The following is a 25,387-nucleotide window of genomic DNA, read 5'->3' on the forward strand; positions in this document are numbered from 1 at the left end:
TCTAATACACTACTTTTGTTTCAAGCCTCTTGCACAGTATGAATCCTGATTAACCTGTATGAAAGTCTTATGATGGAGGTAAAACACTGATGAAAAACAGACGTAAAGGAACTAATGCCAAAATATTCAAAAGTATCACTTAATGTTTCACACTTTAATAGCTCAGCACCTCATAAAATTAGACAGTAAATCCCACAGACTGCATATCCAATAGGTTATAGTAGATACTGAAGGAAGGTCAGACCCTGATGACTTATCCAAAACAGCACAGTCTGTCAGTAAAATAGAACTAAGAATAAAATTAATGAGCCTGTGCTCAGGTCAGATGTAGGTCAAACACGAAGTCCATTGCTTGTCTGTGTCAAGCCAGCAAAAGTATCCCTCTGCTCATGGAAACCTTTCCCAAACAAGTATGGGGAAAAAGCTGCACAGAGGGCTCTGGCTCCTTCCCCTTTGTGTTTGAATAGATCGGTTTTTCCTCATTTACACAGATGTAAACATTTCTGCGATCATTAAAATGTCAGTGATCAGTCTGACAGTATTGGAGTTAGAAAATTCTAGAACATAGAAACTACCATGAACCTTGTACATGACCTGGGCAAGTTCCTTTTTCTTGGTCCCTCAATTTCCTATCTGAAAAAATGAGTATATCACCATAACATAGAAAAGATAAAAGAATTAAAGATAAAATAATTAAATATTCAGATAACGAAAAGAGACATAAGAAAGGACTGTTACCTCTTTGGGAGCTTTAATAATTCCCCATACTCTGTACATTTCTTCATCCTGTAACTATTATTGCGATAACCGTGAAGGTCCTCTAATATGTTTCAATTCTTTGAATTTCTTTTCTCATGTATTTTAATTCATGCTCATAGTTCAATTAATCTGCACACTGTGGAATCATATTTCTGCTTATTCCCACAAACTGACTAACATATCTAGCTCAAAGAACAGACACAGTTTAGAGACTGAAAGATCTATTCCAGAAAGAATGTCGGCCAGCTAGGATGTAAGAAAAACTTATGAGTTCCTAATGGATCTAAACAACTAGAGCTAGCAATGGAGATGTTAGGATAAAGGCTTTGAAGGTGCTGATTTTCAGCCTGCCAAGTTTTTCCAAGAGCACCAAAAGAGATGCTCAAGGTGCAAGTGATTATTGTCAGATACTTATTTTCTGTGTTGTCCATTCCTGGCTCCCAAACCTCCTGCCAGAAATTAACACTTCCTGTCGTATACCAGCACATCTATGGTTCTAAACATTTCCCAGAATGGTGATTATTTATAGAAAAAAAAAAAAAACAAAAAAAAAAACAAAAAAAAAACACACCAGAAACATATTAAGAAGCCCTTAGCTCAATTTTTTTTTTATTTCTAATAGTGGACTAGGGAGTGGTGAGAGAAGAAGCTGCATCAGCAACAATGGTTGCGCAGATATGCCTGGAAGTAGTAGCATGTGAAGGCTATAACTGCAAATGGAAATAAGCTGTCTAATTATACTCTGACTCAGCCCTTGTTCCCGCTCCATCACACAACTTCTGCTTCCCATACAATTGGTTTTGTTGGTTTTTCTTTTCACAATAATATGCCCAAAGTTCCTCTGCTGTAAAATAACACAGCATGAAAAATCAGCAACGTTCACACAGAATTTATCTGTATTAAACATTTGCCACATCACAGTATAAAAAAAATTGACAGCTAACATAGTGTTGAGGCTATATATAAAACCTGTGTAATGACTTCAGTATAAACCTTGCAGAAATTTTGTAAATTTTTTCCCCAGCAATCCCCTATTGAGGGCCCACTGCAGCTCACCTGCTGGCTACAGTAGGCACTTCTCTAAGAAATGGGGAAAAAAACATATATTGAACAAGAATTCTTTCTAATGTAACATCAAAACCATTGAATTCCCTCCACTGCCCAATACAATGCTATTATCTGACATGCATGCTACAAAGTCACGCAGCACATAAAATTACAGAGAGCACAAGTCTCATCCTGATTGGTTTAAGGTTACTTGCGAATGAAATTTCTCCAGAAGCCCCGCACCTCCTCACCTTATTTGAAGCAATGCTACACTGATAACAACAACATAACTCACTTTCCAAAGTTGTTGGTGGAAGTTTCGTCTGCTTGGATTCAGGAAGCTGACATGAACAACTTAATAGTTGCTGAACAATTGCTGGACTCATTTGCTTGAAGTGCTCCTTGGAAATGGATGAAGAACTATTTTTTAAAAATATATTCACGAGTTCATCAGCAGAGAAACAAACCTATGTAGAAATATATACAGAATTACTGAGTACGTTGCATGCATCCACATTTTATGCTAGGATGTAATCTGTAATCTTAGGAGAACAGATGGTCATGCAAAGTAGAGAAACTTGTTTCTCATATACACTGTTTTGATTATATTATTTCAATTTTCTTCAATTAATCCTATTTTTTTTTTTCATTGAAACTTAATATTAGTAAATTTTTCAGAAATATTAGATCTCTGTTAATACCATCTGAGGGTCTGACATGACAGTACCTCTTGATGCTTTATTATCTTACGTGCTAACAAGTCTTGCTTGTTATGTATGTATGTGCTTGCTGTTAATCTAATATAGCTTTGTATCAAGGCAGTACTGAAGGTTGTCCTTGTGCTTCATGGTTATATCTTCAGAGTTTGTGTTCAAATTCTTTTAACAATGCCATCACTTCAAGGTCAGCATGCCAGCTGTTACGTACTCTAGATTTGGTTTAAAGACTACTTAGTAGTTGTATTTCTAGAGGTACATGAGAATTTCAAATACTTTCTGTTATAAAGTCTCCTTTTCAAAAGAGGAAAACATGTTTTGAAAAATTTCATGAAGAACTTTCTTTCATCTCCAAGGTGGAACTTCTGGTTAAGATATAATCATTCAGCACCAGGACTGCTCCAGTGGGAACTTCTGCAAAACCTTTTAAAAAGACAAAATCTGTAGCAAAAACTTCCCTTTCAGGAATAACCTTAATTTCCTAATCCCATCTAATTTTCTGGATTTCAATTTAAAGTTAAATATTTTGTTTCTGTCATTTAAAATAGTCTGCAACTGAAAATTGAGGAACTCCTGAGTATTGTTTTTCTATTCACTGAAATTGTAAATTGGTTGGGTTTCTTTCAAAGGAAAAGCAGTATTTAAATAATTTTTTAAAAGTTGTTATTGACCTCACTTTTAAATAACTGGAGAAGTCTTCCTGCATCCATTCATTCATTAGTAAAGTGAAATATGCTTTGTATATCTCTGAGAAATGGGATGAATTGAGCACCAATACACTTAATCTGAATATCACGCTCAGGTGTTCAGAGTAATGGGTGATCTTACTGTCTGAATCTCATCAGTTCCACCTTCAAGTGGAAGGACAGCAGCAAAAAAATTCAAAGTAGAGAAGACCTTATGTTTGTGCTCTGGAGTTATTTAGCAAAAATTGTGCAAAACCAATGAGTTGTATCAACAGCTGGAAGTCCAGGTCATAGCTGGTTCTAAGCAGCACTCCTCAGTGGTCAGTACTCAATGGTATTATTTAATGCCTCATCAGTGGCCTCAGTGCTGGAACAGAGTGCATCAATCAGTTGCGAAATCCAGCTGAGACGAAAATGATAGATATGCTGACAGTAATGGGTGCCGTTCAGAGGGATCCTCACAAGCCAATGGAATAGGCTGACAAATCATTCTTGAAGATTAGTGAAGATAACTTATTGCACCTCAAACAGAATAACCCCATACAACAATTAAGGTCGAGGGAAAGCAACTGGGAGGTATCTTAACAGAAAAGCCCTCGGGGTCCTGACAGGCAATGTGAACGAGCCACCAGTGGGCCCTGCTGGCAGTGAAGGCTCACTGCACACTGGGCTCTATCAGCAAGAGCAGAACCAGTGGCCGTAATGGAGAATGATTACTGCCATCTGCTCAGCATACTGTATCCAGATTAAAAACCAGCAATATGAGAAATACACGGCATGTACGAGAAGTTTGAAGGTGACCAAGATAGCTAGGAGCAGAAGCAAGGAGTGGCTGAGGAACCTGTATTGCTTTGTTTGGAGAAGACAAGGCATGTAAGGTACCACATCATCTTCCCCTCACTCCATTAGGTAGGTGGAGACTGAGACTTTTCAGAGATGTACAGCATAAGGGTAAGTGAAGATAGGAAGTAGTTGCAGCAGGTGATAATCCAATTATTTATAATAAAACAGTCACCAAATGAGGCAATAGTGTAGTGGTACAAGTTTCCCAGAAAGACAGCGCCATCTCCATCCTTGGAGAAATTTAGAATTCAGATTGACATGGTCCTGTGGAACCTGATCTAACTGGGATGTTTTGAGAAGGAATTTAGAGGGCCCCCATGAACCTACCTTTTCCTGAAATTTAACAAGGAATTTTAAAAGAAAAAGCAAGATCTTAACTGGAAAATAAATATTCTACACACAAATAATTTGTAACACTCACTTACTAAAATGTTCTTGAGGGTATGAAGACCTGCACTTTGTTCAGTGACAAGACCTTGCCTTTTAAGTTGTTTAATTAGGGAGCCAGACTACTAAACTTCCACACTAACGAGGTAACTACATATGTACTCCTATAGGATGATAAGAATAAAATTTGCATATCATCATATGAAAAACTGGATGGTTGGATGAATTGATCATGTTAGTACGCAAATACATATTTCTTTAATGAGGAATCATAAAACAATCTGCAGATATAGTAATAAAATTAAATTGAAATTAATATTATTGTTCTTATTAGGTCTTCCACTGCTTGTTTTATATGCATTTTTAAGATCATAGATACAATGACTTAGAAAGCAGTGACCTTTTTTTCTGCAATGATGCTTCAAAAAAAATCAAATTACAGGTTTAAATCTAGTTAGCAAACAAGCTGTAAACCAGTCAATGCTTCATCTGTGGCAGTATCTGTTACTCATGAAGCACAGATTTGTGCAGAAAGTAGGAGACAAAATTAGCAACAACGCTGATACACAAAGCCTTCCAATGGAAAAATATGACAAAGAAAATAGATGCAAGTAGAAGAAGAATGGAACAAAAAAGAGAGGTTAAGAATCAAAGAAGATAAATTCTCTCCAGATTTTTCTTCGTGATTTTTCATACAAAAATAAAAAAATATATTTTTTCATACAAAAATCCATATCCATACAAAATATTTGGCCCTCAGTTTGACCCACTAAAACACTTCAGAAAACACTCCTGTGCACTCTTCTTTTGATTTACAGTCAGTCTCACAAGTTCAAGGAATCTGAACTTAAGTGTTATCTATTGTTTGTATTGCTGGAGAATGCTTTTGCATCTTGTATGCCTAATGTCACTGCCGATTTCTGATATTCATAATTTAAAGTTAATATGGAATACACCTAAAGTGACTTTCATTTAAAGTTATTTTGAGATTCCATTAAATGCCTTGCGTCAGCTCATCAGCATGATTCTGTTTTGTGGACACTTGGAATGAGATAACCATATTGAAAGGATTTGCATACCAGATACAAATAAAATTATGCAAATCTATCAGAATGGCATTTAAACAGATGCTGTTCATCTCAGTTTCGCATCACTCAGCAAAAGTCAGTTGCACAACTACAGGAAAAAGAACCACTGTCTTTGTGCTAAGTTGAAGTATAAAGTACTAAAAACAATAGAAACAGTAATTGAAGCATATATTTTAAATGGATACATTAAAAATTAAAAAAATTCGCCCTTCAGTCTGAGGAATGTCCTTCAGTCTAAAGGAAGAAGCTCAATTACCGTTTTAATCACTGTGATAAACAACAATTCCTTAGTGTTTAATACTTAGGACTAAGATAACACCACCCATAATGAAACCCTGTCCAATAAGCTTTATTTAATAACACTTAATACTGTGACTAATACTATATAATAATATAAAAACAAAAATAGATTTACCTGATCCCAATCTGTGTTACTCCCACGATCTTTATAATAATCTTTCAGATAGTCTTCTGTATAGCTTGCTTTGACCGGACTGCTCCTGGCTCCAGTACCCGTGCTTGTCATACCATAATATCTTCTTTTGTAACTTTGGAATTGTCCATTTACAGTGCAGGGCTTTCTGGCTGTAAGCACGTTGAGGAGTTGTTCCAATTCTGGTTATTTATCAAAAAACAGAAATTTTACCATGGGAAAATACGCATTTAGACAGACAAAACTCAAAATATTTTTTAATAATTTTGTTAATTTTAATATTAATTCCTCTTTTTAATATTTTTCTCTCCACTGTTCAGTACTGCAGGTAGTTTCAGCATAGCAGCTCCAGTGTTTTAAGTCATCAATATACTCAGCATTTCCTCCTTTACAGCACCACACTGGCAATGACAATTTCAGGGAAAAAGAGATGTGACTGAAAAGCATTTCATGTTCCATTCAAACATGGGTCTCTATCAAAATTACCTACGAATTACTGCCAAATATTTTCATAATTTCTTGAACTGTCCTGCCAGGGGCAGGCATTAAGATACTCCAGAGAGAAAGGTGTTTTATTGGGTGCCCTGAAAACACCCCTGAGGACGCCATACTGCCCCTTGTACTTCTGAAATGGAAAACAGGGCAGCAGATTTTCTGTCTCATTTGGTCAAGTTGCTAATCTGGAAGCACGCCCGATCGCAGCACTGAAGTAGACAGCAGGGAGCCAGGAGCCCCAGCCCAAGTCCTAGACAAGGCAGGGCATGCATACCCCATGGCATAACTGAGTGCAGTGGTTGTACTTGCTAAAGAAATGCTGAATTTTACAAGGGGGCATGTTCTATCACAATTTCATTTCCCTTCCATTTTTTCCAGCCTGGTCATCTCCCTTCACTCCTGTGCTTTTCAAGATAAAATCATACTGATTGTTTAGGTAAACCTGAGTTTGTACATTAAGAACATACAGACTGATTTCGGTGAAACTTAGACTGATGAGATTAACAATGTTTCCATATGATGATCCTTTGTTTTTTAGTACTGTTATTTAGAAAAAGCTAATAGTATAGTCTGAACAATAAATCTTTGAGAAAGGCTTATGCTAAGGTGTTTTTTTTTTTTTCTTAAACAGCTCTGAACACAGCTGAAGACAGCTTTATTTGCTAACTGTAGGCAACTCTAATTTCTCATTTTTTCCACAATTCACATTCTTGCTTTTTTTTTTCTTCCTGTTCCTTTTAGGAATTTAAATTTATTTAAAGAGGCAATTTAATTAACTTAAGTTTCAAATACATTTACACTGTAACAAAATAGCTAAGAATATTTTTCATTTTCTCTAAATGATATCCTATCTCTACTAACCATAAAGGAAGACCTTCTACTGTCTTCACTAGGGTCTGGATTTTAACATACAAAGCTAATGAGTAGCATTGTGCCCATCTCCATCCTTTCTTGTGAGTCAACTTACGAGATCTCCACTGGCACTTTTAAATGAACAGTTTTGCTGCAAAGCCAGTTTATGCAAGTGCAATCTAAGAAATTTTATAATTTGCTTCTGTGATTTAATATATCTCTCTGCATCCTAACAGTCATAATAATGTATTTACCTATGCTTAGTTTTCTATTTTAAGTTGTTTTAACCAGGACTTAGTGTAACTTTTTAGAAGTGCTTTGAATATATTGTAGAAGTGTTGATTTTAGCAGTACCCACAAAGGAGTAGATGTCTTATCCAAACTTTCTAAATCCACAGTAGGCCCTGAGTAGATGGTTTAGAACTCTGCATCTAATTCCTCTCCTACAGGGGTATGTCTGCACTGCAGCCTGAGGGACCAGAGTACCTAATGTGCCAAGTACATGTGAATGATCCCCTCTACCCCTAAGTTAGTCTTGTGATGTGGTTGCAGCAGCACAACAGCAGAGAAGGCCCTGGCAAACTCAGTGCCCTCACAGAGAAACTTCCACTCTAAACACTGTTCTAAACACTGAGAAGCTGTCATAAATTATGACAACACTATGTATGTAATAACTATAGTAACAATGTTTTATATTTCCTAGAGAATTAGAAAAGAAAAAAAAAAAAGTTTATTTTCCAGCACCTACAGGTGAAGAAATACCTTACCTGCCACTTGAAGCTCTGTGGTACTATTCAAAGAATTGAAAATATATTTTATAAAGAATTCTGGGGAAGGCAAGCTTGCTTTTCCCATGCAGACTCCTTGTAGAGCCAAAGTAATAATCAAAGCAGCCAAGCGTGGAAGAGTGTTTTCATCAGCACCATCTCTGTCCATTATATCAGCAGTTTTCTCCAGAGTACTCACATCAACACACTGAAATCAGGAGAAAACAGCATGAAGACAGCCCCGATCACCTCGATTTAAATAATAAGAGTGACAGGAGGAGAAAGTGGAGAGAATGCATTCACAGCCAGCCAGAAAAAAAAAACAGAGGTTAAAGCTGTAATTGACAGCAGGACAGCAAATAAGAAATAGGACAGTTCCAGGAGAACAGAGATAGAATAAAATAAGCTGAAATTTCACCCAGATTCTAAGGGGAAGAAGTACAGAACTTCATTCACATTATTCCTGTTCAGTGCTATTTCTGCTTCTCTTACGTCATGCTCAGTTACCTTCACATTCCAGGAAGTGGCAGAAAAGTGAGGAATTTTTGTTAAGGCACAAGATGGTGGCCCAAATAATATGGATTTTAAACTCTTATTAATCTCAGACTTCAGGAAGAGTTCTCTTAATGTTTTCCCTTATTTATGAAATCGATACATTGTTATAGGACAATTATATGGAACAAGATGGAAAGCCACCATTATGCAGATAAAGGGTGACTTCCCTTCCAGGTGGCCAAGGAGATGCTGTAGACAGTAATGCACATCCAGAAATTTGTATGCAGGCAGGTCTGAAATGAGGGGCAGTCTACAGCTGTTTGTTGCACAAAAATATATCCCTTTATTTCCTCCAATTCTGGCTTTCTTGTTCATTTTCACTGCAAAAATTTGGAGTTTGGGGAAAAAAAAGATTAAATTTATAAAAGCTCATTTATTATTTCTGATATTAATGAAACTGAAAAGTCTGATGAGCCAGTACAGTAATTGCTTGTTTTACACAATCATCTCTTTCTATGTGTGCCTTAAACACTGTGGGGCAGAAGCTAACATCTTCTTTTCCTGTCCATGCAATATGATTTAATTCCCAGAGCCCCCAATTTCCTCCCTCATTTCAAATAACTCACTGGTGCTATAATCATATAATCAGAAGATACTTTCTGTAAGTCATAAACATAGAAGACGACACAAACTGCCTTTCTTCTATCGTTGTGCAGAATTGGCCCTTTTCCATAATTTAAGTGTTGTGAAACTAAGCATTAGAAAGTCTATAATATTTTGAGTATTTTTCATTTAAACAAACAAACCAACCTTCTTCTCCCTCGTGTCAGTGGTAAACTCTCAGTTACAGAAGTGATTTGACAATTGAATATACTGCCAGTGCAAACAGACTGCACAGCAAAGCACTTTATGGATTGCTAATTTATCTGGACATGCCAAATATCCACTGGTGTCCCTTTATTTTTGCCCAGATACCGTTGAATTTTTTGGAAATCAGCACATTCACCAAGGCTTAGAAGCAAATATACTGGTCAATGAATAATTTATGATAGGGAAATGATCACACAAAGAACACAGAAAGAACTGGAGGTCCTCAGTGCTCTCTGCTTAGCTGGGACTCCTTGCCTGTTTTTACAGAAAACCTACTACAGCATGGTGCAAATTAAAATTCAATGAAATAAAAAAAGAAAGGGGGAAATTCAAAGTTTGCATTAGATCGAATTTAACTTTAATATTATGAACAAAAGTAAAGGTCTTCTTACAGCAGTTCAACTTGTACTTCAGTAGTTATCTAATCTAATAAAACCTTATTTTATTGTTTGTTTGGGTTTTTTTTTTTGTTTGTTGTTAAATAAGGAAAAGAGTAGGATTTTTTTAGATTGCTAACTCAAACATATTATTCTATAATTTTATCATACTTGAGATCGGGAATTGTAAACAGTGGTGAAAAAAACTTGTTGCACGACTTTAAGAGTTGAATATCCTCAATACACTCTTTATTATTAAGTCTGAAATTTAAGCTTATCCATGTCAGTCTTTCTGCAAGGCATATCCATGCTCAAAGATAATTAGATACGTGACAAAAATGAATGAGCCCTTCAGATCTTAGGCCATAATCTTACTCCCACCATACTTCGCATGGAGATAGAATCTCATAGGTTCTCATGACAGCACATTTACTGTTTTCATTCTATAGCCAGACCAGTTTTAGAACTGCTTTGCTTTATACCACTTAGATACAATCACCAGTAGCATATCTATATTAATTAGTAAATATAGTAGATGAGAAAGTATTTTCTGTCCTTGAGGCTAAGTGCGAGATCTTGTACCTATGCAGCTACAGTTTTCCATATACCTTAAGCAGAGCAACTGTATCTATGCTAGCTATTTCCCCAACTATGTCTCAACAGAGTCTATGAAAAGGTTAGGCAGTGCATGCCAAAATGCCAGTCAAGGAGAAAGCTAGCATTGGACAGGAGGTACACTAAAAAATCAGCCCATGCTCTGTTACTGGCCAGTTGTCTGCAATATCAACATAATGCTTGAACTAGCTTAAAGGCACTGTATCATTTTATTAAAGGCATATCAGCAGCAACTATAAAAGTATTTTTACTTATCCTTTCTTTACCTGGGTTTCAGGAGTTTTAAAATGTTTCTTTACTGCAGCCAAAATGTCTTCTGTTTCATTCCGTGAAAAATAATAACAGTCTTCATCATGTCTCAAATTGAGCATACTCTTTAGGTAAAACTTATAATCTTTATTACTCAAGTTGAGTTTTGAAGAACACACATCTCTATGGTGGAGAATGTAGTAAAGGAGAACAAGAGAAATTCTCTCAAATACTTCTTCACTGAGATGATCTTCTAAACCTCCACCAGCTATTAGTAACATAGCATCTGGTTCAAGACACTGCAAAGAAATTGAAAAAAATGGAAATTCAAATCAAGAAACACATTGCTAGTCACTTGTAATTCAATATGATAGTAATAGGAGAATTCCACTCTTAAATATAAGGCACCAAACCTAACACTACACAGATATGAGCTAATGGAAATAGAAGAGGAAGGTGCTTATCATTTATTTCAGTTCTACAGCAGCTAGATCACACCTTGCATCTTTTTTTTTTTTTTTTTTTTCTTCCAGAGCCTCTTCTTTTTTATAGCAATGTCAAGCCTCCAAGGGATTTAAAATTTACTATAAAACAGGAAGAACTGTTGCCAAAACTTCACTGCAGAGAAATGAGTCTTCCACTGGTTTCAACAGATTTTATCTAATTTAACTACAACTAGGAATAAGACCTACTGCTTAATCATTCTGTATGGGTTTCTGTTATATGACAAAGATCATAACTGACCACAGTTAATCCACGGTATGTGAACAAAAGTTACATCATTTTTAATACAGTGTTAAGAGTCTTAATTGACCCAACAATCATGTGGCTATCTTTTTTTTTCCTCAATCCATCCTGTTAAACAGAACAGCTACCTTCAGCGCAGAAAGGCAGTACAAGTTCTCAACATTATCTGGTCCTCTAAATGAATTTTTAGAGGGACTGAAAATAAATACCCTATATGTGGTTTATATTTGAGCAGGCAATGGTTTATATGTGTAAAACTACAATTATTATTGATGAAAAAAAATTTTCCAGAAACTTTTGCCAGCTCAGACTAAAGTGAGCCTTTAAAACTAAGCCATAAAAATCAATAGAGCTCTGTATCAGGCTATGGGAAATGAGACAGTAAATTCCAGAATATAGAGTCTTTCTTCAAGTGACTCTGTAACTATTCATTGTGCAGTCATTTCTTTTCTCAGGTTGGCTCTCTCCAAGCACTAAGAAGTCATGTCAGCTAATCTCAACCATTATGATAGACTAGCCAGAATGTACATTTGTGAGACGAAAACTACAGCATGAGAGGACCATAATTACACTCCAGTTCATGAGTAAATTGAACCCATGCTGTCAAACTGAACTGCTTATGGCTACAAACATGATGTGTTTGCTCTCCCTGTACATTAGTTCATTTTCCTACACAGAGGCAGAGTAGAATCAAACACACATTGTTGCGTTCAGAAACCAATGTTCCCTAGAGGAATTGAGAGAGCTGCCACATTTTAATATAAGTAATTCCCGCAAAAACTGACACAAATACTCAATATAATCAAAGAGAACTGTGGATGGTAATGACCAATTAAATATTTATACTCATAAGCAAGCTCCATTTCAATATGAAAAGAAGTATGATCCACTGTGCCCTGCCCAGTTGCCTACAAGGTCTGGAAAACATTAGACATTCAGTGTATGACTCCAAACATTAATATTTGGGCTAAGATCACATAGGTACTCTGTTCTCTATCCCAAAGGCCTCAAGTTAGCCAGCTAGTATTTTTGAATACACATTCAATTTTTGTAGTAATATAAAAACAAAAAAAACCAGAACAAACAATAAAAAAAATTCCGTATGTCCTGAAATAATTTCAAAGGCTTCTGTAACATTTCAAAACTCAGTAGGGATAAACTATAATCACCCAGTTTTTTGTTTGTTCTTACAAAGATGACAGAAAAGTAAGCAGTTTTTTTTTTTTTTTTTTTTTTTTTTTTTTTAAGGAATAAGGTACATTTTAAAAAGATGCTTCTACTGTATAAGGTCAGCCCATTAAAAGTGACTTTTAAGGAGATATTGAGAGAACATAAGTGGGCTCACCACTTGTAATTTTTGCCATTAGGAATATTTCATAGGCATAACAACATGCATGGTAAGTTTAGGAAACTTATTTGCTTTTAAAACACAGAGCCCAGATTTGAAACTAGGAACAGCACCCTGATTTTCTTTGTTTAAGAGATCAGAAGTTTAAAACAAAATAAAGCATCTCTTACTTTGCAAGAAATATATACCTTTGTGTGTTTAAGAAATAAAGGAGTGACAGATGCTGTTCAAGAGCTATCAGACCCTGCCCAAGGAGTCTGGAAGACAATATGTAACAGCGAACCAAAAAGGAAACTAAAAAAAACTGTTAAACTCTGTTGCTTTTTAAATATCCATTGGAGACATCATTAAAAAGAAGAAAAAAACTGAAACCAGAGTCTTCTGGTATGACTGGAATCCTGGATTTATAAGGGAAAGTTCAGTCTGAAATCAATTAGTTATTCCCAACAAGCATGAGAGAGAAAATGCCAAGCAAAGATGGGGCGTTCTGTTTCAAATTTTGGAGATCTTGAAAGGCAGCAAAGACTGTGAGCAGCACTATCTTGTGTTACCAAATCCCGTTAAATCATCTTGACAGACCAGATCGCAAACAGAAGATAAATGATGGCAATTCAGAGAAGCTAAACAAAGAAGGAAAACAAAGCCTGGGCCCATTTTGAGATGATTAGGAAGCATCTATAACCATTACTATTTAATATTTTCTTGCTTTGATCTGGGTCCATACTTAAAAACACTGAGAAAAATCTCCTGTACTATCTCCTTTTATTAAACAAACACAAAATGATTTAGGGAAAAACAGACAACTACATTATCTACGTATGAAATTTCACATTGGGGCTCACGAGAAAAATGGGAGCACTTGAAGGAAGAGACAATTAAGCATCCTCTGCACAGGAGGAAAATTTCTCCACCTCATTGGCTTTGTTTATTGCCAGGAATGGTATATTCTCAAAACAGTCACCATTATGAATGTCCTCATAATCCTAATCCAAAGAGATAGTCAGATGTATGCTTTCACAGAACCAAGCCAAAGCTGGAGGAGCATTAACCAAGGCCAAGACTGACCAAGCTCTTAGTAGCTCCTTTCACGTGAGTTGCTCACTTGCCACCATCTCTCTCCTCCCACAGTTTATGATCTTATTATTCTTGTTCCTTTCCTTGTCAAACCAGGAATCAGCTCTGAAAAATAATCTCAACTCGGCAGCTGAGACTTCTGTAGAGCCATACCCTGGACTGTTTCCAGTTTTAGTCTGGATATGTAGATTCATTGCTCTGCCTTTAATTTTCTTTGACTCCAACTGCTTACCAAAAACTTTCCTGAATCTTCAATACTTCTGCAAAGCTGCAGATGAATCTGTGCTAATTCTCTCAGTTTTACTTTTTATGAACCAAAACCAACAACAAAAGTGACTGATCTTACCCCAGATTTTACCTGTCTTCCACAGTGAAAACCTTCTGGGAGCCAAATTCAAGCTTATGCTTTTTTAGTTAGATCAGAGTGAAACTGGAAAATTCTTGTTGGAAAATAAACACTTAAACTTCAAAGGAAAACTATTACTGTCATGAGACTGAAATTTGGAACACCTCTTCTTTACAAGATCAAACAATTAGCATTAGTAATTTGCGAAGCAATGATTCAAGCAGGGACTATCAATTTTTGCCTGTGATGAGTCTTATTTGTGTTTAGGCTATGTATTTAGGATGACTTTACTATAACAAACAACTTTAGAACTCACTGAAGATTCCGTAAAAATATTGCTCATTAATTGAAGCACTGACCAGATTACAATCCTCTTGCATGCCATAAATCCGCTGTGGGCATTCAGCTCTCTCCAGCACCATTCTGACCAGTTCTCTTGGGTGGTTTGTGTGGAGCTCAGGGTTGTCAGCTGAAAGAAGGCGTAAAACTTCCATCAGATAGCTTCGGTTGGGAGCAGAGCTGCCATCCTGCCCGTGCTCTTCCCCAAGCTGTCCTTCAGCAATGAGCACGCTGAGCAGGAAAGCGGAACATACCACCCCAATAGCTGGGTGCTTGCTCAGAAAGCACATCTCCTCTTCCTGCAGCGCCTGAGCTGCACTGAGTGTTGGAGTGTTGTTTGCACTTCACAGCTTAAACTCGAAACCTGAGGAATCTGAATAGTAAAGGGGAAAAAAACCCCAACCCCTTAATTAGTGTGAATGCAATATGTTTGAAAGGATTTATTAATTGGTTGGCTAAGCCGCTTTGCAGTGACAAGCTGTTTTTGAACAACAGGGAGCCTGTAAGGGCTTTATAGCCCAGAACAGCAGGAAACTAAGACAACCACAGCCTTAAAATTTCTGTAGAATTACCAATAAGTGATTGATTGAAACTGCTTTTCCCTCCTCATAAAAATAAAGTGTATGATTTTCGTTTCACTCTTATGGCATTGCACTCACTAATAATCCTCTTCAGTAAGAACAGGAAAATGCTGTAGTTTTCACTTTTATTCCATTATGAAACTGTTTTTTAGCAGCAAAAAATATCTGTAAATAAAGATTACTATTCTAATTCTGATACAGAGTACAGTAATTATGTTAGAAAGGAATGATATAGAGCAAGTTTCATTTCCAAAACACTTTATCAACATTACCAAGCTCCAGCTATAAAACATGAAACAGAATGAACAGGATATCCTTAAAAATTAATGACATTTTATGATCAGGGGAAAGAGTTACAAGACTGAGGTCATAATTTCATTCGTAGAACTCAGGGAACAAACAAGACAAACATCAGAAAGAACAAATTTGACTTCTTAAACTCTTGATGCAAAACACATTTTGTATTGTAAATGTGTCTTGACACTATCCTTCCCAATGTCAGGCTATACCATCACCTTTGCTTTAACAACATCCATTCCAGTACAGAAGAAACAAAATAGTTTATCTTCTGTTTTCCACAAAGACTTTTTCATTTTATTTGTAGGCATATGCTGGCAGCAACAAATATTTTCAGATGACAATATATATGCATTAAACAGCCACACACAAGATCAGCATTTTTTTGAAGTGCAATATGATTTTTGTGTGTGTGTTCGATTTCAAAACAAACCCAGCAAATGGAGTGTTTAAAAAGGAAAAAAAAAAAAAAAAACAAACAGCAAAACATTGCTGAATTCAAGCTGACATTCACTCCCTAACTAAAGTTACTAAGCTTTAGACACTAGGAAATCTTTTGCTATATAAACAAACGTTACTGTTAGCACTCTTGTTGGGAAACACTGACATCTAAACATTATTTTCTTACCTTCTGAAGGGAGAAAGAAAGCCTGTGTATCTAGCTTCGTGGCCTTTTGAATCCACAGAAGTATTTAGCTGCTGGAAGTCCAATGTTTTTAAAATTCTTGATGGTGCTCTGGAAGCTGGAGGGGATTAGTTTATAGCTGCCTTGAAAAGTTTTCAGTTGCTATGGAGAGAGCTGGCTCTTAAGGTAACAATGGAGGTGGACAGGAATTAGTACATGTCCTTCTTGGCAAGTTCTAAGCATCACATTATTGTACGTATTTTACATATTCTGGTAGTTATCATTTTATGCAAATAGTGCCTGCTCTACTCTATCAAAACACAAGATGTGTAAAATCTACTGAAGAATGTATTTCATTACAATGGGTAATACAAATTAGCACCGTAACTGTTCTCCGCTATGTTTCAATAATGGAGCGATTTTATGATATATTGAATTTCTTTCTAAATCAAAACTTAATTTCCTTTTGCAAACACTAGAACAGAAAAACACATTTTTAAAGCACTTCCATTAAAAAAAAAAAAAAAAAAAAGTCGTTTTTCTTTAGGAAGCACTGTCCTCAGAGAACAGGCTCTTTCTTTCTTTCTTTCCTTCTCATTCTGTACTACACTCACACCATTTATAAAACCAGGGACAGCCCAAACCACAATGAAAAAAATTCTCTCTCCTAGAAACTCTAATTTTCCTGAGGGGTTCTGTTGCAAAGTTGACATTTATGTCACCATGTTGCTACTGTATTGTTGCACTAGAATATAGTGAAAACTGATGACTGACAGATTTCCATAGTGATAAATACACCAGTCATATCGTTCTTCCACCTTGCAAACCCTCAGTGTGGTAATGAATAATTAGCATCTCACTTTGTTCTTCAAACCCTGAGAAGCAGTAAGACTGCTTACCTTACTGGTAACAGAAACATCGTGTTTCTCTTCAGAGCTCTAGGGACACAGTCCTGGGTTCTAAAATGCCAGCAGTGCTTCCTCCAAAGCTGCCAGCTCAAAGGGAATAATCTGGTGTTAGTAAAGCTGAGAGTTGGCAACTGAGACTGGTGGGGAAAAAAAAAAAAAAAGAAAAGAAAGAAAAGAGAACAACAAGAGCTTAAGTGAAGTGCAAAATGTAAAGAAATGATGTTCTCAAAAACACAATTACAGGTATATGGAACAGTGTAAACTCTTGTGTGATCAAAGCTGAACATTTAAAAAATTAGTCCTACTATTATTTACTCAATGATACCAAAAACCCTCAACATTTGTATTGAAATGTGTTTTATTTTACTTTCTCAATCTATTTTTTTTTTTCCCCCCTGTTCTGGCTTTTATGTAATTTGCTCTATGAAACAACGCTATGTCCACATTTGTTCCACTAATAAAAACAGTCCCTCAGATGATGTGGAAATAGCTTCCAACACTTAGTTCCATAGATTGCTTAATCACCAAACAAACATAGAGTACGTTTATCTGTACATAATTCGGCATTTTGTGTATAACTAGTAATTGAAATGAAAAATTTATTCCATCCAGTTAGTGTGTATAAACAGAAGATGAATTGTTTCAATTTGTTGAGAGAAGCTAATGTTTAAAAATATACATTTTATGTTTTACTACTATCAAAAGCTTCTGAGAGAAGATTTGCATAATAATACTGGCAATATCTCACATTAGTGTTCATATTACAAATTGATGGTAACAAAATGAAACATTTAGTGTATTAGAAAGCCACAGATGACAGTTAGTACTGGGCACTATGGCTTCAAAGAAATTTCCCTTTTTTTTTCAGTTTCAGGTTGCAAGCTTCCTTCTCTGGCTTGCAAATATGTTTCCCATTGGTGACAAAGTTACTGATGAGAACTCAAGCTTCCACTTCCGCTTTAACCCTTAGCATCACAGCATTGCCTCTGCTTTCTGTCATGAGCTAGGAATATTTCTGTCTGCACAACAATTGGAGGACTACTTTTTACATGATCTTTGAAACCAATTGCTTACTCCTTTTTTCGAACTCTTCTGTAATAGCATTATTCCCCTGCTACCTACCCATGCTGATTTTATGTCAACCAACAAAATGGGACAACGATAACAACTGAGCCATGTAGTTAGATGCCTAATACAAGTTTGCTGACAGATACAGAAAAATGACTCAGAACCTCAAGAAACAAGCATCACTAATATAATTCTCTCATTTCTTATATCAGTCTCTCCCACTATGGCTTAAATTGAAGTGATTTTTCAATAGACAGGAAAAAAAAAAAAAGGTAGAATGACAATGTTTATGGAGAAAGAGCCCTCAGAAGTATTGCAGAACCAGGTATCTCTAAGCAAAGCAACTTGTCCTTCTAACATGAAAAAAAACCAAAACCAGAGGCATGGCAAACTTAAATAAGTGAATGACACTTTTTAAACTTGATTCTATGCTTAGCTCAGGACTGTCTCATGCTCAAGCAAGGATCTGACATCAAGAATTTGCAGAGATAAACCACCATTTTTAATCAGTTTGAACTTACATCATGGAGGGATACTTGAAGAGTAAACAGATTGCTGACCAGCACTGCTAAACATCCTAGTAAAATGTTAACAGAAAAGATAAGAATGTGATCAAGATAGGAACTTCCCGAAATTCATATTTTATTTCATGTTTCTGTTCATGATCTCAAATGAAGCACATCTTCATGCACAAGTGCTCTCTTTTATGACTAAGCAAGCTCATATTATTATGTCCCCAAACTTCCATGACTAGGAGTGAAGGCAATTTCCAAATAGCATAATCAGGCACAGAATATGAGAAGCATGTGCAGCAAGCCCTCTTTGGTTACAGGATTTTCAGCTGTTTAAATTTTAAGCGAGCCAGTGAGACTCACTGCAGCTTGTCTTGTTTCTCCCACCTACACACCTGCTGCAAGAACAAAAGCAAGTTGCCCATTCACAAATGCCATGAATAACTGCACTCTGCAATTTACTATTTTTCAAAGGATCAGTGAATAAATTATATGTGAATAGGAAAACTCTCTAGAGGACTCACTGAGAGATGACAAGGATGTGCCCATGAGCTCTATCAACCTGGCAAGCCACTTAATTTTATTTGTACAGCAGAATAGGGAGAAGATGTAGGCATCATCTTAGCAAGACCCCTGCTGAACTTCACATCTTAACTGAGAAATGCAACTATATAACTCTTATTCCTTAAATACTGTAAATCTTGTTTTGATGGACAAAGCAAATGTGGTTTTCGCCCTTTTATTAATCACAGTAATTTTGGCAAACAGAGAATTCTGAACTACTGCAGATTTCCCCCGTGTTATTAATGCTATGCATGCACATCACTATAATTACAGCCAAAGGCACCATACTGACATATGAAAGGATTATATTTTGCAAGAAATTTAAGTCTAACTTCTATATATAGAGCATTCTTGCCAATGAATTAATGCCAGAGAACTTTTAAAAAAAAAAATCAGTGCTTTAAAATTACTACAGTCTATTCAGCCTCATTGGCCTCACATGCCAATCCCAACAATATCATATATTTAGAGTGCCAATTAATTAAAATGACTGAATTCCATTGAAATGATCTGAGATATACATTAATATAGTTTCACATATTAATTTGTATCTCTGGAACAAGCCTTATATTAGTTCCGGACTGACTGACTCACGTGTTAACAGCAAGTTTCCTTAGGGAGACTTGGAAATCTATTTATAACAGAAGAAAGGAATTCATGGATTATTTCCACTCTAGACCAGCAAAGCCTCTTAAGTTTTGAGAAGTGTACCTTCAGAAGTTTTTTTTCCCCCTCATACTGCACAAGTAATTCTTGACATCTGTTGTCTTCAGACGACTGGCATAAAAACTTAGATGGGTTAACAAAACATTATTTTATATGAAGTGTGTGACCTACTTAGGTCTCATTAATTGCCCTTATCTTACTACAAACTTTAACCTCATACAACTTCTCCATTGCTGATTTTCTGGTCAGTGTTTTTGGACTAAACAGTCCAAAAAATGGATACAAACGTAACTGTGAAGACTATTCAAGAGTATCATTAAATATAATCAAGAACTTAGATACAGCAGCAGATATGTGCATATGGAGGTGTTTAAGGCCAGGTTGGATGAGGCCCTGGGCAATCTGATCTAGTACTCTGTATAGCAGCTGGCAGCCATGCTTGTGTTAGGAGTGTTGGAACTTACTGATACTTGAGGTCATAGAATCATAGAATGGCCTGGGTTGAAAAGGACCACAACGATCACCTAGTTTCAACGCCCTGCTATGTGCAGGGTTGCCAACCACTAGATCAGGCTGTCCAGAGCCACATCCAGACTGGCCTTGAATGCCTCCAGGGATGGGGCATCCACAACCTCCTTGGGTAACTTGTTCCAGTGCGTCACCACCCTCTGTGTGAAAAACTTCCTCCAAGGTCCTTGCTAACTCAGGCCATTCTATGATTCAATATCACTTTCAGCTATTTTACCTCCTTTTATGCTATAAAGATGCAGAAAGTGAGTTATTAAGCTTTCCACCTGTTCAGTTATGTCCTGGAATGCTACCAGAATCTACCACATGCATTCTTCATTTCTGCGTTTTTATGTTTCTAAAGATAAAAACATGAGTTGGCCTTGCTAAGAACATATCATCTAACCCAAAGCACTTACAATTTCATTAAACATACGATTACACATGAATAACTACATAACACTGCAGCACAGAGCACCAATTAGTAATAAAATGAAGAAATTGTTTTAACAGTTATGCTATTTACCACATAGGAAACAGACTTAGGTATCACATCATTTCCAACAATGTTCTGATCACGAGTAATGCTGTAACTCAATGGAAAACGCAACAGTGATAGCAGAGTAGCAAAGTCCTAGGCTGCAGCAAGTGAGGATTTGCTTAAATGCAACAGCTGAGGACACAGGAACAAAGGAAAAAATGCTGCTTACTCCAGGAAGACTTAAGGTAAGCCAGGATCTCCAGCAAGATACCCTTACCTCCACTACAAACCCTTACATGAAATCAGGAAAGGGGTGGATCCTGGCTGCACCCCTTGCAGCCACTCAGATGCATACACCTGAGCTCCCCTGGGTTGGCCCAGCCTTCCCACCAATTGCTCACTCACTGGTTCAAGCCATGACTTAACATTTCCACTATACATATCATATTGGAATGGCCCTTTCCTGTTGAATAGCCATCCTTTTAGGTTTGACAAACACTCAAAAGTCCCTTAGTGCTAGGTATCATACTTGATACAATATTTCTAAAACATTTTTATTCTTACAGTGATTGAGATAAGTGTGTTCTCAGACTGTTTTTGTACTGTATTTCACTCCATGTCCAAAATTCCAAGCCTCTAGTTCTTTTTGCATGAAAGCCCAATTATGCTCTGTTGCTTTCTGACTCAATGTCCTCAGCAAATGATGTCACTGCTATCTACTTACCAGATAACAATAGTCTAAATAGTTGAATCATGGAAGATCTCAGTGGTAACCTCTAAGTCAATCCATCTATTTTCAAGCAACTCATAACCTTCTAGATTATTTACTTATCCTCAATTTTTTAATCTCCTCCAATTTAGAAAGTAGTTTCCTGTTGGTACCATACCGAATAGTTATATGTAATTGTTACATATAATATATAATTATATTAATTATATATAATTAAATATATATATAATTGTTACAAAAAAAAATACAGAATTAGTCCTTTCTAGTTGCATCAAATAAGATACATTACTGAAAATATAAAAATACTTAAAACCATTAGAAGTATATAGTATAAGATGATTTAAATTTAACATGCAGTGTTACTAGATTGAAAAATCTGAGACTGTGCTTCTACTGCCAGATCTTTCAATCTCTTTTATTGTATTCAGTTCCTAGGTGAGTAAACATCTGTACTCATTCTAGCAAATTCATCTGGAAGTTACTGAAAATACATATATGCTCATCCAGGTCTGAAATTGAAGTTCGCTCCAATACAAAAACAAAAGCATAGTATGATAGGCCAGTTAGATTCATTTTCCTCAAATTGCTGTTAATTATAAAATAAAAACCTGAATTTAATGTCATCCAGCTTTTGAAGGCAACAGCACTGACAACAGCACATCCCATTCTTAGACATTTTTGTTCTAGTTTTCACTTGTTTTATCCAAGTTATTTGTAGTTTTATACATGCATATTATTATTCCATATCAATGCAAAAACTAACTGCAATGAATAAAGTACGGGTTTTGAAAGAATCATAGATTGTTTGGGGTTGGAAAGGACTTTGAAGATCATGTGGTTCCAACACCAATACTACAGGCAGGGACAACTGCCACTAGACCAAGCTGGGCAAAGCTCCATTCAACCTGGCCTTGAACAACTCCAGGGCATCTCAACTTCTCTGTACAACTTGTTCTAGTGCATCACCCTCACAGCAAAGAAACTTTGGAGAATTTAAACTCCTCCTTTTTTAACCATCTCAAAAACATCAGCTCATTGCGTGAACACAGTCTGCTGCATCCAGGAAATAAACAAAGATAAATAAAAAAAAATAAGAGACTAATTTTTTTTTTTAAATTAAGGTTATTTTTAGACCACAAATAATAACATAGAACTCACATTACTTATTAATGAATACACATTAATGAATACATATATCATTCCTAGAATGATAACAACAAATAGGAATAAACAAATAAATAATAAAAATAAAAATACATTAAGGAAACAATACAGGATGGTAGTTTTCAAGGAGACTAAAGCCAGTCTCTGTCAAATACCAGAAGACAACCTGTTATGAAGAAACTGGTGGTAGGAAAGCTATCACACTTGTGGTCCTGGATCCTGGGTTTGGAAAACCTAATACTGAGCTGAAAATAACCAAGTACAATTATTTGCAACACTATCACTTAATGTGATTTCGGTTGTTATTTTAAGCTCTAATTACTGATTTAGAGATTTCACCACCCAGACAATCTACTCTTAATCAGTACCTGCAGTCTCCCACATACTGTTCCAAGAATTGCTTGTCTGAATTTTCTATTAAGTTCTAATTATAACCTATTGTGGAAAAAACAGTAACAGAATGTATTAAACTTGTCCTTTCATCAAGGCAGCAATGGGAAATTTAGAAGAAATAACCCTTTCAATTTTAAAAAACCTGTGCCCACAAACCTTGCAGATGCTGCATATCATGTAACTTTCATATTTCCTTTGTGAAAAATATCCCTAACTCTAATATTTAATAACTTTTTTCTTTCTTACTTGTGCTTTTCTCTTGTATCTTTTTTTACGTAATCACTGTGTTTATTCATTTGTTTTCATTGCCAATGTTTTTTCTGTTTTCCTTGTTTTCTTATACGTTATTTGATGGCATTATATTTATATTACTATATATAGAAGTACAATTGCAAAAAGAGAATACAGTATTAAATACCTTATGATGCTTGGACAGATGATAAAGGGAAATAAAGGATTGTTTTGTCAAAAAATTTTTATTACAATTTCTATTGTCCCCTCCCTTCAATATTACTTTTTAACACAAATGTAATAATTCCTGAATTTGCCCTATCTCTATTTAACGCAACTATCATTCTTATCAATGATCACTCTCATTTTAATTTTTAAAAACTCCCGCTCTCAGTTTTGCTCAGTGTTGTTTCCAGCTTCACAGAAAGAGTCTTTTTAAAGTATTGCATGCACGAATTCACACATAAACAAGTCTGGAAAACCATAAATGTGAAGCTTAATCTCACTTTACACAACTTCATTGAGCTTAAAGCGTGTATTTATTAATGACTAGATCTAACAACATACAATCTGCAGCTCACTGTAAAGTTCAGAAGTAGCCAAGTAGAACAAGTCAATGCCTGGCAGTTGTTAGCTAGGAAAAGAAAGCATTAAGTGGATTAGTATGCAGAGCATGGTGTGTTGAGAGGAATTTTTAATTAACTCTCTCTTAAGAAGTTTGGTTTTGGTCTTATCTAGAATTTCATTTCATTTTATTTTCCAGAAACTCTGATAAGAACCGAAGATGAAGCCAGGGCAAAAATTTATTTAAGAAGAAAACTAAGGTTATTCATAAATCAGTGCTGAGGATAATAAAAGGGAGGTGGGAGTGCTGGCTTTAAGAACTCATTCTTTCTGTATACCTTCAGATAAAAGTCTGGAGAATGGATGCATCCAACGTACTGGATTTCCTCCCCATTCTGAATGACGAGTCCCTCGTATTGTTTTGCTGCAATATTTTGAGTGACTCAGAGCTATCTGACTAGAAAATTCTGTCTATTAAAGAGAATAAGTATAAACTCTGAGACCACCTGTCTGTATCTTAGATAACTGGCTATGTATTAACTTCAGTTTGCTCTCCTACTTCTGAAACAAAAATATGACAAATAAACTTGCCAAACACCATCTTCACTGTCATTTTGAAAGAGGAAAGTATGTGCATATGAGAGAGAAACAAACCACAGCATTTCCTCTTGGCATGCTCCTTAATACTACCTCTTCTTTAAGAAACCCACAAATTGGAATTAAATCTACCAGAATGCAAATACACAGGTCTGCATCTATTATCCGCATTTTTAATACAAAACTTCAGACTTTACAGTAAAGCTGTCACACTTCTGTATATAGTCACTCGCAACTCCCTGTTAGTATCACTAGAAAAAAAGAGACTGTCTAACAGGCAGTTTATCTGGCCTATTCTAGAAGACTGCTTTTGGAGGAGAGGAATTGTGGTCTAGACTTAGTGATTGTATGTATAACTTGCATAACAGTTGAGAGCCTGCAGCAATCATCCTTGATGCAGATGCCTGCACTATTGTACAATTAACAAATGCATAGTTAGAAGAGTAGCAGTTAGGATAGCGTTTCAGAGGTTTTTAGTTAGAAAGATTACCAAAGTGGAAAGAGACAATCAAAAATAAAATGCTCACTTACATCCTAGGCCTACAGTAGAAAATTCCAAAAGGAACACTTTCCAGAAAGGAATTCTTCCCCTGTGGCAGTCAGCCCTTAAGTGGGTCTAGAAGAGGTGCAGCCAGGCTCCACCCCTTCTGGTCACTCAGCTGAATTGCCTTCACCTGTGCTCCCATGGCTGACTCAGTGCTTGTCTCAGGTGATCAGTCAGTGGTTCAGGCTATGACTTAACAGTTCCCACACAACCATCAACTACAGTTGAAAAATAGACTTTCAGTGTGAATGAAAGCTATTATCAAAGTAAATATTAGTTTTAATATTTAGAAGAAACTTATTCTCAAATTTGTTTTGTAATGAATTTGATCTATTTCAGCAGATAATTTTGATTCAGTTAAATATGCTGCAGTACCCATTAACAGTAATGTCTTGGTAAGTATTATCTCTGAATAAGTATTG

General features: G+C 36.0%; 1 protein-coding gene across 10 annotated transcripts in view; it reads right to left on the minus strand.

Moving 5' to 3' along the window:
* Positions 1 to 25,030, minus strand: part of SLC39A12 (solute carrier family 39 member 12) — a 42,040-nt gene extending 17,010 nt beyond the window's left edge. For 4 of the 10 annotated variants that reach the window (XM_052695333.1, XM_052695329.1, XM_052695331.1 and 1 more), the window contains exons 1-8: positions 24,163 to 24,261; positions 16,936 to 17,031; positions 16,040 to 16,216; positions 14,554 to 14,906; positions 10,697 to 10,978; positions 8,074 to 8,281; positions 5,942 to 6,141; positions 2,102 to 2,273 (exon numbers count right to left, since the gene is read on the minus strand). In XM_052695333.1, the coding sequence (XP_052551293.1) occupies positions 2,102 to 2,273; positions 5,942 to 6,141; positions 8,074 to 8,281; positions 10,697 to 10,978; positions 14,554 to 14,823 (1,132 nt within the window). In that variant the 5' untranslated portion in view covers positions 14,824 to 14,906; positions 16,040 to 16,216; positions 16,936 to 17,031; positions 24,163 to 24,261. Of the gene's footprint in view, positions 1 to 2,101; positions 2,274 to 5,941; positions 6,142 to 8,073; positions 8,282 to 10,696; positions 10,979 to 14,553; positions 14,907 to 16,039; positions 16,217 to 16,935; positions 17,032 to 24,162; positions 24,262 to 24,948 lie in introns of those variants that run through there. The other 6 variants (XM_052695327.1, XM_052695328.1, XM_052695334.1 and 3 more) reach the window with 6 other exon arrangements.
* Positions 25,031 to 25,387: the final 357 nt, after the last annotated feature.

This window comes from Tympanuchus pallidicinctus, unplaced genomic scaffold, assembly GCF_026119805.1.
Source record: "Tympanuchus pallidicinctus isolate F22 unplaced genomic scaffold, pur_lepc_1.0 scaffold3, whole genome shotgun sequence".
NCBI lineage: Eukaryota > Metazoa > Chordata > Aves > Galliformes > Phasianidae > Tympanuchus > Tympanuchus pallidicinctus.